The sequence below is a fragment of the Cynara cardunculus genome, assembly GCF_001531365.2.
Source record: "Cynara cardunculus var. scolymus isolate 2C chromosome LG 2, CcrdV1, whole genome shotgun sequence".
Lineage (NCBI taxonomy): Eukaryota > Viridiplantae > Streptophyta > Magnoliopsida > Asterales > Asteraceae > Cynara > Cynara cardunculus.
The window spans coordinates 28939364-28955324 of NC_037529.1; the positions used below are offsets into that span (position 1 = coordinate 28939364).

Consider the following 15961-nt stretch of genomic DNA (forward strand, 5'->3'; position numbering starts at 1 on the left):
CATTCTACTTTTGTTTTTCTTTATTACAGCAATGTACTTTCAAATTATTTTTTATTAAGGCATTGTACTTTAAAAAATCTACCAATAATAGCAATGGGTAACTTGTTACCTTTTAAACCGGTTAACCCTTTGACTTTTTTGCTTGTGTGGCTTTAATGAGGTGATGTGGATGACACATCATTTTGATGACTTAACTAAAATTAAAATAAAAACATATTTCAAATTATTATTAGTGATTTTCATTTTTCATTGCTATTATCTAAAAAAACATTTAATTTTTTTTTACTTTTTCTTATTAGGTTGCATTTAAATTAAATATTCTTAGAGTAAAATATTTATTAAATAAATATGCAACATTATTTTCGAGATATATTTTATTTGTAAAAAAACAATTTTTCCTATTTTATGTTGTTCAAATAAATACATATCTTTTAAAGTTCTCTTTAAAATATTAACGAAATAAATTGTTATCTATAATTTTTTAATATTGTTATATTAGTAAATACTTCAAAAAAATCTAATTAATTTAATATATTTATACGTCAAGTAAAAAGTTTTTAAGCAAATATAATATTTTCGTCAAGTAAAAATAATATTTTTTGGTAAAAAAAGAACAATTCTTATTTTCCTTTTTTTTCAAAAAACACATATTTTTTTAAAAATATTAGCGAGATAAGTTGTGTTCTACTAGTTTTATTGATATTGGTATATTAATAAATAATTTAGAATTTTTTAATTCATTTAATACATTTATTAAAAAAACATGTAAAATATCTAAATATTAAAATTAAAAATACAGTGTTTAATAAGAAATAGTAGATGTTATAATAAAATAATTTTGAAAGTATAATGATGTAGTAAGAAAGTGACATCACTATAGTACATGTGGACAGCCTACGTGGACAATGAGGTGGCATGGAAACCTAGTATAATGGGTAAATTTAAATCAAAAGGTTACCCAATGCTATAATGGGTAAATTTTTCAAAGTACAATGTCCTAATAAAAAATAATTTGAAAGTACATTGCTGTAATAAGAAAAACTGAAAGTACAATGCTATAATAAAGAAATTTATGAAAGTAGATTGCTATTTTATGCATTTTGCCCTTTATCTAACTACTATTTTGGGAATATATGTATAGACGGTAAATTAATGTGAATTTTCTTTTAAGTATATAATATTTATATACGGCAAATGCAACAAATAAACTTACACACCCTCCTCACCTATGGTGAGGTTTGAACCACTGACCTTTTAAAAGGCCAAGGGCTACGGTACCGCTAGGCCAAAGGCCCTTTGGTAAATTAATGTGAATGTTACAAACCTGTAATTAATATTTATGTAAATGATTGTTTATTTATTATGATTTGAATATTTATAAAAGATGGTTAGAGTTTATTAACTATGAGGAACACTTTATATTATGGAACAATTGATATATTTATGAAATAAGATATTCGTTAGACTAGATTGACGGTTGAGATTGGTTTGTATAGTTTGTAATTTTTCCATGGTTTGTATTTGATTGTAACTCTCTCTCTCTCTCTCTCTCTCTCTCTCTCTCTCTCTCTCTCTCTCTCTGTGTTTTGTGCGTGCGATAACTTTAAATTTTATGAGATCCGTGAGAACTTCTATCTTAAGGTTATGTTTCACATGATTTTTTTTCCCATCTAAGTACAATATTTAATTTATAGATTAACATATATTTGTTTCACAATGTTTGCTTCATATGTATTCGGTTCACAATGTTAAAACTTTATATATATATATATATATATATATTTTTTTTTTTTTTTGCTTTGTTCCAATAGAGTCTAAGGCAAAGCTAAAAGTGTGTTTCACAAATACGCCAAAAAGATCACATTGTGAAATGAGTACATGTGAAACAATTATATGTTAATCTCTATATTAAATTCTAGCTATAGATAGAAAAAAATCAAATGAAATAACACATGATGGACTAGTATAGAGAGAGAGAGAGAGAGATATCACAGTGATCAAATGAGAACCACCAAAAAGGTTGAGAAAAATCGTTCCTGTAAAAGCGTTAGAACTACTAAAAAGATTCTCCAAAGATAAGATAATTACCATTCATTGCCAGAACATGTTCAAGATCTACAAGAAAAGATGAATCATGAGCAATCATCACTATATGACCAATTATTCAAGCAATGGACATCTGTTAAAAGACACGAACAGTTCATGTCAACCTCATGCCGATTTAAAGAGGTTTGCATCCTCAAGCAAGGCATCGAAAAAATTAGGGTACTTTACGTTGTATGTCTAAGATATCCAATAAGAAACGTCCCAATGTTCAAAATATTCAGATCTTCAACTTATCTTTTTTCGTATTGTTAATTCTTCTTCTTCCAATCTTAATCGTTCACCTTCTATTATTAATGTAGTCCATATTCAAGAACATTCTAAACATACCCTCGTCACTGTTCCTAAATTCTTACATATATGATGTTTATCTCGTTTATGTTTTCACATTGGCTTAATACTTGACATCCATTGTTTATTTAATTACCAGTACCATCGTTCCTATTGAAGATCTGCATTTGGTATCAGAATTGATTATTACTGTTTTTTCCTTTATTAGTATCATAATTTATCCATATAAAGATGAGTAAAATCTTATAAACCCTTAATTTCAGATGCTATCAGATATTTTAACAGGTCACGGTCTAAGGAATTATGGTATGTGATAGTGCTTTTTACATACCTTCAGACATGTGATAATTGGAACCAAAAGCAAGTATACAATATGACTCAATATCGTTCTTCAAGTAATAATGTGGTAAAGATTTTGATTATGGTCCACAGAGATTGGAGTAAAAGCTTAGTAAAAGTTCAATGAAAGAAATGATTTCAGACGACGAATTTCAAGAAATCTTTTGTGGTTGAATTAATACTACTGGAAATCACATAATATAAAGAAAGAAGCATGGGTGTAAGAGTCGATTCTCGTATCATCCAAGTTGATGTGTTTCAAGTGGTTCATTTCTAAGTCCATTACACTTTAACACGTTGCCAAATGACCAACCTGTCGAGAGTTAATCAAATTGAGAAACATAGATAACAGATATCTTTGTTAGCAACTCTTTCAAATCTATTTTCTATATAATTCAAATTGACGTGCATTCAAGTGGCTTATTTCTAAGACCACAACATTTTAACACTTTTCAAAGTGATCAATTTGTCAATAAGTGTCTTGTATTTTGTAAAATTTGAAATGAAGTAGTGGAACATCATCACGAAACGATGTCTACTTTTTTCTTCGGTTTAAAATCTCATCATTTGTCTCACACCCAAACTAAAAGATTTAGCTACTCATGACGGAAATAAATTACAATGAAATGTAACGAACATAAAGTAAATGCATAAAAGTAAACGACGGTACAATAATAATAAAAAATACCGTGTTTCACAAATTCTATATTTGGTTCATTAATTGACAATGGCGTGAAAACACCAACAATGTCGTTCTATTTTTTCACATATTACAAATTCAATTAATAAAACTGCAAAAGCAAGTCAACAAAGTCGTTGTAGTATAGTGGTAAGTATTCCCGCCTGTCACGCGGGTGACCCGGGTTCGATCCCCGGCAACGGCGTCGTTTTTAATTTTTATAACTTGTCTGTTTCTGAACAGGATCGTCTGATTCTATAAAGTCAATGCTACTACCAAATAAGCTTTAAAAACTGGTATGGGGGTTTACCCTTTTTCTTTTCTAAACTATGTTTCATTGTTGTTTCAAAAGCATTCATTTATTAAGTTTATATATTCATCCATTACCAACTAATAATCAATTTTTAGGATTCTGTAACGGGTTCGAGTCCTACAAAACTATTAAGGATTTTTCTGACAACCTGGTCTAGGATTAGTTTTTGTTTTATCCACAAGTATTTGAATTTTTAATACGATATTTTATAGTTTAAAATGAATAAGAAGGCCTTGGACCAATCATTGAAGGGAACAAGACGACTATTAATCGTTACGTTTATAATGTAACACTAATACAATACTGAAACAACCGAACCACACCATCCCACCATCACTACCACCTCTGTCGTGAGCAACAAAACCACCATGGTTCGAACCAACAATTGCAGAACTGGAAAAATCAAAGCCGCCACAACCTTTACTCAACGCAACCATCAACATCATTGTCGGAAATCTCTGAAACTGGGAGTGTCAAATAGACACCATAAAACTGAAACCGCTACCATAAACTGAACCTAGCTGATGAAAATGTTAACAAGATAGATTTATATTCATTCTGCTCTTTACTACACACATCTGTTCATAAATGAAGAGGAATGGCGATTTGGTCAATCCATTCAAGAAGATGTTGTACTTGCGGATTCTTTTCTAGTACAGTACCGTTGCTAGTACAGTACCGTTGCTAGACGACACAGGGGACACCTTTGTAGGTGTCGAATGCTCCAATTGGGAGAATTGAATCAAGATATGCATTAAAATGGTAACAATTGCCAGCCCAACTGCAGTGAATGTGAGGCCCTTCCATGAAGATAGAAGATCAGACCACTGCAAGAATTTGAAGGACCCGAAAACAAGCAGGCATACCCAAGAAACGAGCACCTATTGTATTTGCAAACATGTGAGAGAACATAGTTGCTATCATGGCCTCACCCCAAAAGATGGGTTTGGCAACCATACGTTTAGCTAATTTTTTGAGATTTTTGAAAAATCCTAGTTCAGTTGGCTTATAAGTTAGCTCTTGAAAAGCTACTTCTAATAGCGTTCAATAAGCTCCCGAGTTTTTTTCCACTTTTTCCCACTTATGTATATTTTTCCAATTCATCATGTCCTTTTAGGTAATTTTACATTGTCATCTACATTATGAGCTAGTTTACTACACATGACTAGTTTATCAGCTAGCTTATCACTCCCTCTGTCCCAAAATAGGTGTCTACATTCCTAATTATGTTTGTCAGAAAATAAGTGTTTAGTTTAAAAAATAGATAACTAAATGTTGAAATCTACCCTTGATTAGTTCACAAACATTTTATAGAGAAATTAATCGAAGGTAAAATTGCCATTTGGTTAACTAAAAAGTGTAATTATAATGTATGTCTAAAACAGTGTGCCATTTCTAATGTGCACACTTATTTTGGGCCAGAGGAAGTATCAGCTAACAGCTGGCTTATCAGCCAGTTTGCCAAACATAGGCCTAAGTTTATTATAACTATGTTCTCACCACTAGAGACTTCAATGGTCGGCCGATGTCAATGAGTTCTGAATCAGGAAAGGCATCTGCTATTTTATGTTGGTCTAATACATCATCCTGTGGATTAAGACAGCAAGAGAAACATATAGAAACAATCAATTAAGCTTCAACCAGGAACAAGTACAAAAACAAGAAAAGGAAAAATAATAGCCAATTGTGAAGATATATAAATAAAGAAAATTGAAGAGACTCAAAAGGCATGCACCGCACCTTGACGATAAATTTATCTTTACACCATTGTGCAACAGCTTCATCTGATTCTGGTACATCCTTCATTGAATGGCGTGTGACTTTGACATGAATCTGCACAAAAAAATCCCTTTATTCATCACATTCATCAGTTTATAAGCAGATCATCATTAATATACAGATCATACCAGCACAAAAATTAGAATTGACAAAATCACTAGTTTCCAAAAGACTATCTCATCCTAATTACAGAATACTATCAATAGTTTCTGCACATTATCCCTTATCTAACGACTGGATCTAACAATTATATTTAATCCGTGTGGAAAGTTTTTTCAAACTGTGATAAAACTGGCTGATTCCATTTTCACTTTGGCTGGTTACCGATAAAGTACGATCCTCTATAGTTCAGATAGGCATGTTTTCAGCAAATTTAAGTGTTACAGCAATCTGATCTGCCGCATGGAACATAAATATTGCCTTTTTCCCTCTCTGTCTATTAAAAAGAAAAAGTAGACAAATAGAACAGCTAAATATTCTACCCATGATGTAAACAATGGCAATAGAACCTGACCATGACATTTGTGCAATTTACAAAGATACATGAGAGTTTATCTGGCACCAGAAAGGGTAAATGATGAGTAAAGGAAAATGGAAGATATATAATAAAGCACTTCTGAGTATCAAATTATAGAGAACAGAAATACAGTTAAAATGCTCTCAAATGGGCACTTCACCTTTGCATAGCCAGAACTTAATGATCAAGAAGGCTTACCACAGAAGACTGGCCTTTAAAGAGCCACAGCATTGTTGGTGGAGTTGAATCTTTAGGAATAGAAACAGTCATATCAATAATTGCAGGAACAAATGATTTCATCTGACTCACTGATGTAACAAACCCCTGGCAACATATTAATGATGATATTAAGTAAATTAAACTATGTAAAAGCAGTATAACAGGCAGGAAGTATTCGATTGCATTTGAGAACCATAAGCCACGTCTAGGTGGTGTTTCATAAAACTGAAAATCTGATGCATGATAGAGTTCCATGTGGAATTGGTGCTGAATGAGAATTACTATTTGGTAAGTTATCTATAAGAAACATCTTTAATAACAAGAAAAGAAACTTGCTATATTAACCCTCTAAACTATTTTCGTATCGTTTGATAATGTAAATGTTAGATAACCATATCACCCTATAATTTAAAAACAATATGAAGCTAACCAATAGACTGCATTACAATGTGAAGCTAGAATTTTGAAATTTTGGTATATGTAGCATTAGAAGGATTATTTTGCAATTGGTGTGTAAGCATAACATTGTTTTTATAAAAAAAGTTCAATATACTCTTAAATATCAAGATATGAAATTTACAACATTACGATGAAAGAAGCTTTGAATGATTCACCCAAAAAATAAACCCATACCAAACCAAAAAAAAAAAGAAAACAAAAAACAATATTATAATTAAATTAAAAAGAAAAAGGAAAAGGGAAACTAAATACGAAAATAGAACTGAAAAAAAAAACGTAAAATGCAGGAGTAATGAAGTCCGAGAAAAATGATTATTTTTGTCAAAAAGTAAACCGGCTTGCAGCTAATGATTAATGATTAAATATGAGTGGAAAGCATGGAGTATCCAAGTCTCATAACAAGAAAAGTGGGCATAGTGTATCTTTTCCTTTGTTGGCTTCTTGAAAATGTAACCTAGTATCATATAGCAGTATCATGAGATAAGAAGGGTTTATTTCCTTTGCAAACTAGAAGAGTTACTTTCGTGTGTAGATATTGTTGCAATGTGTATGTAATCTGTAACTAAAAATTAATCAAGAAGGACACACTTTCTCAAGGAAAAACTATGACATTGAACTCGCTAGCAGGCAGTAACGAAATATACAAGACACACCGCAAACTCTTAACTGTTCTCGTTATCCAAGTTGTGCATGAGATATCTAACTTAAGGGAGAAAGTTGTAGCATCCAGTAATTTGTGATTAGTATTAACCAAAGGGTGTAAAGCATAAAGTTTAACACTAAATGCTATATAACATGTCTAGACTGGTGTGCCTGGATCATTGGATATTTCTACTAAATTGATTATCATCTAACACCCATCCATCAAAAGTTCATCTCCATAAGCTTTTCAAGCTTCTCATCTTCAAACACTAGTTACATAAAAGTGGCAGAAATAATGGTCTGAGAAGCATATCTTGCTTTCTATCCTCCCACCGAGAGGGAGATAGGTTGTCACATATATCCGTCCAATGATTTTGTTGGCCATAAAGTTAGATATGACAACACTAAGGAATAATTAATCAAAAGCAATTATTTCCACCCCATGGACCTTAAATGCACCATGCAAACGATTCAAATGAGCAGGTAGAGACCCATAAAAGGAAATCATAAAGAGATCCTTAGCTAATCATGTTGATATTTGCTGGTAGATCCAATCATGTCTTACCTTTGTTCGTGGAATTAGAACATTTCTAGGAACAAGCAACCCCATTGACGATGCTATCTTGAGCTGCTAAAAGCTTTGCTTTAGTAAATAGAGTCCCCTCGACAAAAAGAGCCAACCAAAAGGGCTGAGGGTAGTGTTTTAAGCTTTGAAGAGCTAACTGCGGTATACAAAGTCAAAAAGTCAAAACACACTTAGCAATTTAGCATGTCCAAGAAAAAAAGTTATGACAAAAGAAGACACAACTTAAAAAACATAGTTGTGTGTGAGTGATGGAAAGAGGCATGACATAAACATACTAGATAGAATAAGTGAACTAAATTAGTGTGATGATACCTTTAGAGTACTTTCATCTTTAGCCCAGCTTTGCACAAGAAAAAGAGACTCAGAAAACCACATTGACCCACCAATGACCTGCATATATTGAACAGCTTTACCTTAGCAAGTGGTAACATCATTTTGAAAATAACATGTTCCAAGCCTACAAATACATGAATAAAGATCAAACAGAGGCCCAAACATTCGATGACTAATAAAATCAGAAAATGGCTACAAAATCGTATACATGTAACATTTTGTCTTTATTAATCTCCAAAATCCTTCTTGGAAAAAGATTACCTAGGTATTGACCATATAAGAGAGTAAGACAGGCTCACTTAATAAAAGAATAGCGTCAGGTTCACTTTCTGTTTTACCATCTCCTTCAATTCCTTCCTCCAAGCTTCTTTTTTTCCTTTCCTTTTAGGCAACAGACATTGAACTTCTTTAACAATGCCAAAGCATGCTGAAGTTTTACTCTCACAATAAGCTCATATATATTGATAAGAAACCAAGAATTTGAAACTCTATTCCGTAAATAAGATAGCTATAAGTTTCATGCAAGCTTACCTGCTATTCAAATTGTGGAGGGAAGTCATAGTATTCAAAAGTTGGTTAATATGGTTAGAAGTTATAAAAGACAAGATGAGCCATGTCCAAAGAGACAAGCAAGGAGCAAAAGGAACTAGATATCTCTAGTTTAAAAAAGACTAAGCTAGAAGAGAGTAGGATGAAATCAATGAAGATCAAGGAGGAATATGATGACCTCTAAAAAATAATTTTGTAAGAGATAAAATAATTCACAAAAAGGACTAGACAGTATCTGTCGTCCTCACAACTGCCACCCCCACCTCCGACCACCAATATCACCATAACGGAGATTCCAATTTTTTTGAAAGATTCAATTCCAATTCCTACCATCCAAACACGTGGTCAAATTCCATTCACCAGTTCCTTCAAAGTCAAATTCCTTCAAAATGGATTCCAATTCCACCAAATTTCATTCAGTGATCCAAACGCTCCCTTAAACTCTTATTGGCAAGATTGGATTTTGCAAGAAACTAAGGTTCATGTATGATCCAGGTTTAATTCAAAGATGGATGCAAATCCAAATAAGACCAACTAAGAAACTAAACCACTAATCAGTTGAACTATTTATTCTCCCTACAAAAGTTTTAAGCTATGTTTTGCAAACTAACTTATAAGCTAACTCTTAGATGAAACACTAGATATTGGTTGATAGAACTAGTTGATAAAATAGTCATTTTTGGTATAAAGGGAACTAGCTGATAAACTAGATATAAAATAACGTGTTGAAAAATTACTTACTTCTAACCTATAAGGAGTATAATTGGAAAATCCCCAAGAGCTTATAAGTTGGCTAATGATTTACCTGACGAGTTTTTTCGATAATCTCAAAAAATAAGCTAGCTTATGGTTGGCTTAATAATTCAGTTTGTCTTCTAAAATAATTCATACATATTGCTAATACTTTTAACAATTTATAGGTTATAACTCTCAACAACCACACTTGCCGTGGATTGCAATTTGAAATGGAAATTGGCTATTTTAATTTTTACTGCTCAATCACCTGACCAGATATCAATGACGACTTCTGGGGAAATCAAAAGATGAAAATTACATAGTACTTGGATGCAAAGCTCAAGTTATAAGGTCTAACTTTCAAGGGCAGCACGGGGGACATAACGTGGGTGAAAGTTGTTATGTTACGTTTGTTGCGACATTAGACTAGGACAAGACAAAACTGAGTGGGGCAAAAATGCATTTTTTGTCCCACCAATATAGGTGGATCAAAAATTAGGAAAATGAGATGATATTGGTAAATTACTAAGCTACTCATTTCAAATTAAAACCCTAAAACCTTCCACAATTCTTTCACCCGCCTAAATCACTCTCGCCCTTCCCGTCCATCCCCTCAACCATGGTCCTCATACCAAACACACTAAGGACCCTTGTCAATTGCTACTTTATGCTTGATATGCATCGGTAATTACAATTGTTCTTATGAGTATATCACTCTAGGTAATCCTAAAAAATAGACTAACTAGCAGCATACATGTGTGTTGGGGATCTCAAAGCATATTATAGGGATTTCACTTTCGCAATTGTCTTGCATTATTATCCCAATAGCTACCATCACAATTTGCTAGGTTTCTAGTAACAACCAATAACTCATAGCCGAATAGTGGGGATCTCCAAAGGAATCAAAGCGCTAACTAACCTTATGCTTGTTCAATGCCAGCTTTAGTTGTAACCTCAATTTTTGGTGTTAGTTAACTGAAACTATGCTATCTGCTAGCGTCACATAGATCAAAACTGATATGAGCCACGAGAGATAACTAAAGAGGTTAGACAACCGGCAAATTAGAAACTGTAATAAAAGAAGTAAAGATTTAAGTCGAATGTAATACAAAGCTTGGTAGGCAGATAAATAACAAGGATTTATTAGCCCAAAAGACGAGACAAAGACAAGGGGAAAGAAAGGATTGAAGTTCCAAAAACGGTTAGAAAATGTGGGAATGCTGATATTCAACTGTCCAGAAGATGCAAGATATCATATGGCTTGTAAAGATTTATATGAGATCTTCCAACAGAATTAAATAGGCATCGAGACATGTAAATGGCTTGTATTGCAGTTTTCGACCTATATTTTACAACAATGAAAGATAAATTCAGTATTGATGTATAATATAAGATAGAGAGCAGAAAAAGAAATACTTGTCACCTCTGTCATTGGACATATAGATTATTCCAGCATCTGTCAATAGCAGCTCGAACCTTCTTGGGTTTACAAAGTTCTTGAATAACAATTTCCCAGGTGGATGTTTTGGGTGTAAGATATTTTTGAAGCATCACTTCAATGATTTTGGAAGCTCCTGCAACCTGCCTTCGCTTGTGAAGCCGAAGCACAAGTTCTTCCAGAAACTCACTCCCATCTTGCGAGCCATTTGTATGTTCTTTTAATGTTTTTAAAAAGATGTTACATGTAACCAAGTCTGGATCGCAGCCTCGATCAAGCATGTTGTTTAGCAGATCAATAGCATGCGAAATACGACCATGCTTGCACAAAGCATTAGAAAGTATATTGTAAGTGATTATATCAGGTTGAGAGCCAGACCCTGCACACAGCATCTCGTTGAAAAGTTTTAAACCTTCTTCAACAAACCCATCGCTGCATAGGCCATGGATCAGTGAACTGTAAGCAACAACATCAGGTCTATACCCATTTAACAACATTTCCTCCCAAAACATTCGAGCCTCCTCCAACTTGCCATCACTGCATAGGCCATGAATGAGTACGCTGTAGCAAACCTCATTTTGCACACAATCATTACTTGCAACCTCTTTCCAAAGGGAAAGAGCTTTATCGCTGTTACCCATGTTGAAAAACCCCTTCATCAGGGAGCTATATATGAAAGCGTTGGGCTTACAACCCACTTTATCCATCTCAAGCAGAACATCCTTAGCTTCATCTGGTTTCATTTCTCCGCATAAACCATCTATAAGAGTGCCATAGAGTACAGTATTGGGTTTGCACCCTTTACTTATCATCTCCTTCCACATGTTCAATGCCTCTTTGGGTTTCCCCTCTTTGAACAACCCACTTATAAGCGTCGAATAAACATACTGATTTGCTTTAAGTCCTCTTTCCTCCATTGAGACCAACATGTGTGCACCATCAACAGCCCTTCCCTGCTTCACTAACCCATTGATGATTGTACCATATGTAACATCATTGGGAATACATTTATTCCGAACCATTCTATCCAAAAGACTAACCGCCTTCTCCAGTTTTCCTTTTAGGCAGAGACCATGTATAAGAGTGTTATAGGTTGCTTCATTTGGCACGCATCCTTTCAGAAACATATTCTCCACAACATTTGCTGCCCGTGCCAAGTCACCCTTCTTGCACAACCCATTAATCAACACATTAAAGGTCACAGCAGTTGGGAAGCAACCCTCAACTTGCATCTCATCCAAGAGACAAACTGCCTCATCGATCCTATCTTCCTTACACAACCCGTCCATTAAAGTGCAATAAGTAAACACGTCTGGTGTGCATTTCCTAACAGGCATCTCCCTAAACGTCTCTATAGCCCTATCAATCAGTCTTAATCTACACAATACTTTAAGAATCAGATTGTATGTTAACACATTCGGTAAAACCCTCTTGTCCCGAATTACAACAGAAGAATAGAACTCCAGAGCCCTACTAAACAAACCCTCTTGTATGGCTACATTAATCACTGAGTTAAATGATCGAACACTTGGTCTGCATTGGTATTCGACCCACATTTTATCAAACAAGTCTAAAGCATTTTCAGCTTTCTTTGCTTTCCCATAGGCTTTAAATACTAATATAAAATTCCTCTCTATGAACACTCTTCTTTCACGCTTCATCTGATTAAAAACCTTCGCCAACGATATCAAATCTCCTGTTTTCGAGAAGTTTTCAATGAGAGAGTAAAATGTGGGGTCACCCACTTTAAATGAACCCAATTTCTGACCTGATTTGAAAACGTCTTCATGAATTGGTCGTTCGATCTCCGGCTCCTGCTTGTTTTCAGGTGCCTTTTCAGGTCTGATAATAGAAAAATATCGAATTTGGGAGAACCCTTTTGAACTTAGTTGTTTCCTGATGGAAGTACTGATGGTAACAGTAATGAGCATGCCGTTATCAGCTAGGGTTATGAAGAATTTAGTACGAAATACAAGAACATTTTCGTGCAAAACGAAATTTGATTATGGTCAGAAATACAAAAGGAAACGGGGGAAGGAGATGAAGCACGCGAATGGGCCTACGAACCGGTCCTGGTATGGTGAAGTAAATTTGTTCGATGGTAGCGATAGCCCGAAAACAACCACACGTTCATTGAACCGTTTGTGAATAGTTTGGTAATGACGTTTGTTGCCTGAATAATTTTTTTTAGTTAAACGAATAAATATGAACAAAAGTCTCGTTTGTTTATTTATGTTCATGAATTTTCGTTTATATTCATACGTTTATGTATTAAATTTAATATATAATCTTTTATTTATTTAGTTTGAATTCAAATAATATTTATTTAAGTTTTAATTTTTTAGATTTTATTTAAATTTAAATCTTATCATCATTTTGTCTTGTTTAAAATTTTTTCTTTTTCACTTTTTTCCTAAAACCCTAGCCTCCAGATAATTTTTATGTACTAGTTAATTGAATGACAAGTGGTGGTGTTCGTTTGTTATGTTCGTTTAGGCATATCCGTTTATTGTCATTTAAACATGTTCGTTTATGTTCGTTTAACTCGTTCGTTTGTGTCTGTTCGTTTATGTTCATTTAGCTCGTTCGTTTGTGTCTGTTCGTTTATGTTCGTTTAGCATGTTAAGAACGAACATAAACGAACACGAACACACATGATTTCTAAACGAACGAACACGAACACAAAGATTTTCGTTCGTTTACCGTTCGTGTTTGTTCGTTTGTTCGGTTAAGTTAAACGAACGAACATAAACAAGTCTTTGTTCGTGTTCGTTCAATTCGTTTACAGCCATATGTAGCGGTGTAACCTTAGATAACGTATGGTACAAGACTAATTGGTACGATTATAACTAAGGTGGTGTTTTTTTTTAAGAAGGGCAGAAGTGTGAAGTTTGATTTTATTTCTGATTTACAAGAGGTGGTGTTGAAGTCTGAAATTTGAATCAGTAAGATTATTTGTTTTACGTATGAGATATGAAATTTGAATCGGTCAAACTAATACAAAAATATATGAATCACCATATACTCCTCATGTTTAGAGGGGAGAAATGCTAACTTGGTTCCTAGTTTTTCTCGAATGCAATTGATGATACCACCTACGATGATACAGCTGGAAAAGTAGTATCTGAATTTGATTTCCAGCTCTTTTTCAGCTTTGCAATGGTTTAAAATGAGTCAAACATGATACTTCGACGTAAAGACCGCATTGATGCACTTTTGGTTCTTTTGATTTGAAAAAAAAACTCCAAATTGAAACTCCATGTACGTGTATATTCTTCATAACGTGCAATGGATGCTTTTACTAGAAAAGAGTTTGGAACGCTGGGAAATCAAATGTAACATAAAAACAAGAATATATTTTAGGATTAAAAACTACGAAAACCGTCTTTCCAAGTGGACATGCATTTCATGGAATTGATAAATAGATGGTCTAAATGTAGAACATTCGTCAAAAACAATAACGTTGACCACAATAACGTCTCTACAAATAGCAAAAACAACAKTTAATTATCATAATAAATGACAAAGCTAATTACCCTATAAGTATCCACCTATCTATAAGTACAGATCAACAAGTATCACTGGTTATTCAACTGGACATAAACCAAATCGAATGTCAGCCACTTGTTAAAAATGGTAACAGTCTGTTACAAAAAACAACAAATTTGTACATCAAGCATTAATCCGCAATCATTGAACCATAAGTGTATGTCTCGCGTGAACGTATCTCTAACTGCATCTCACGGCTTGTTCTATATGTGCTACTGGTCACCCTCCTGCCAACATAAACTTGCCTAAAAACCACACAACATTTCGTGTATTCTTCTACAGTTTTAACACCAATTACTTTTGTCTTTGTCGTAAAGATTTTTTCCTTAAAAATAAAGTAATATGGCATCAATTTAAAACCTAAAAAAGTGTCGGAACTTGTGAATTGCAAAACTTTTTGAAAACAAAAGAGAAATACTAGCTTATTGTGCCTTCATCTTCAATATCTGAAACGTTCTTAAACAGGTTGTCCATCCTCTATTCTTTTGTAGGTTGAGCACGCACAAAAGCTCTATCACATAAGACAATGTCGTGAAGTAACAACTTGTAGAAACAAGGAAGGATGTTAAACTTATGCATCATCATTAAGCCATTGTCCCATACCCTTACAATTCTTGATTTTAAAAACACAAATTTGACCAGTAAAAGTTACCACAACAGTAAAAGGGATATCATATTAACCCTGTGAGTAGTGTGAACCATCTATTCCAATAATTCACGATTGTCATCTTTGGACTTTTGCCTCAACGAAACCCTACCAAAAGTAAACCTAGTTCAGTTTAACTATGTTTTTGCACCAAAAAATAGTACAAATGAAAGGTAAAAACATACAAGTGCTCACTGCAAGGCTTCTCAGTAAAACCATTTATATTTACTCAGTGTCAAATGGGCTCGTCTTCACAATTATAGTGAGAAAATGCAAAAAAAATGACGTCAGGAAATGTTACAGGAACTAGTAATCCAAGCTAGCTAACAAAGATTATCAATTTGTGAGTTGTAGAATGTACCATGAGAAATGAAATGGTTGTTGAACCAACTAAAATTTTGAGGAGTTACTTGCAACCAAGATAGTGTTGAAAATAATAATTCCAATAAGAAAAATGAACACCAAATAAAGATTTAATCTTTATATAATTTAATTACATTATAACAATAAAAAGGTTAAACCTTTTGAATTCAGACTCACCAAAACCTCAATACGTGCCAATTCACACAGATTGAATCTATCATTCGCGATAGATTCAATGAAAGAAAGGGGTAGAAGCAGAGTGTTCACTTAGTGAACGAAAAAATTTAAATACAATGCAAAAATTATAAAACCAATCTGGTAAAAATGATATCGATTCGGATGAAGAACTGCACGGAAAAAACTTGTCCTTAAAGGTTTTATATGACCACTCTTTAGAAGTTGTGAGTCTGCTAGTCGCAAA

General features: G+C 33.5%; 2 protein-coding genes and 1 non-coding gene across 5 annotated transcripts; 1 reads left to right on the forward strand and 2 right to left on the reverse strand.

Annotated features, from left to right (window-relative positions):
• The first annotated feature begins 3545 nt into the window (after positions 1-3545).
• On the forward strand, positions 3546-3617 carry TRNAD-GUC. Its single transcript has one exon. It is a non-coding gene; the product is annotated as a tRNA-Asp (tRNA).
• A 344-nt stretch (positions 3618-3961) lies between these two features.
• LOC112507262 (1-acyl-sn-glycerol-3-phosphate acyltransferase 2-like) lies at positions 3962-8063 on the reverse strand. 3 transcript variants are annotated; one of them, XM_025111761.1, is made up of 5 exons: positions 7907-8063; positions 6220-6345; positions 5466-5558; positions 5226-5312; positions 3962-4606 (listed from the first exon to the last, which is right to left on the reverse strand). In XM_025111761.1, the coding sequence occupies exons 1-5, from the start codon at positions 7949-7951 to the stop codon at positions 4376-4378; spliced, it is 582 nt and encodes a 193-aa protein (XP_024967529.1). In that variant the 5' UTR covers positions 7952-8063; the 3' UTR covers positions 3962-4375. The 3 variants fall into 3 exon arrangements, with proteins under 3 accessions (XP_024967529.1, XP_024967531.1, XP_024967530.1); XM_025111763.1 differs by lacking the exon at positions 7907-8063 and adding an exon at positions 5987-6059 and having other exon boundaries at positions 6220-6291; XM_025111762.1 differs by lacking the exons at positions 6220-6345; positions 7907-8063 and adding exons at positions 5987-6059; positions 6182-6192.
• Positions 8064-10951: 2888 nt separating this feature from the next.
• Positions 10952-12973, reverse strand: LOC112507261 (pentatricopeptide repeat-containing protein At4g20090). Its single transcript, XM_025111760.1, has one exon. It carries the CDS (start codon positions 12911-12913, stop codon positions 10973-10975), a length of 1941 nt encoding a protein of 646 aa, XP_024967528.1. The 5' UTR covers positions 12914-12973; the 3' UTR covers positions 10952-10972.
• Between the last annotated feature and the right edge of the window lie 2988 nt (positions 12974-15961).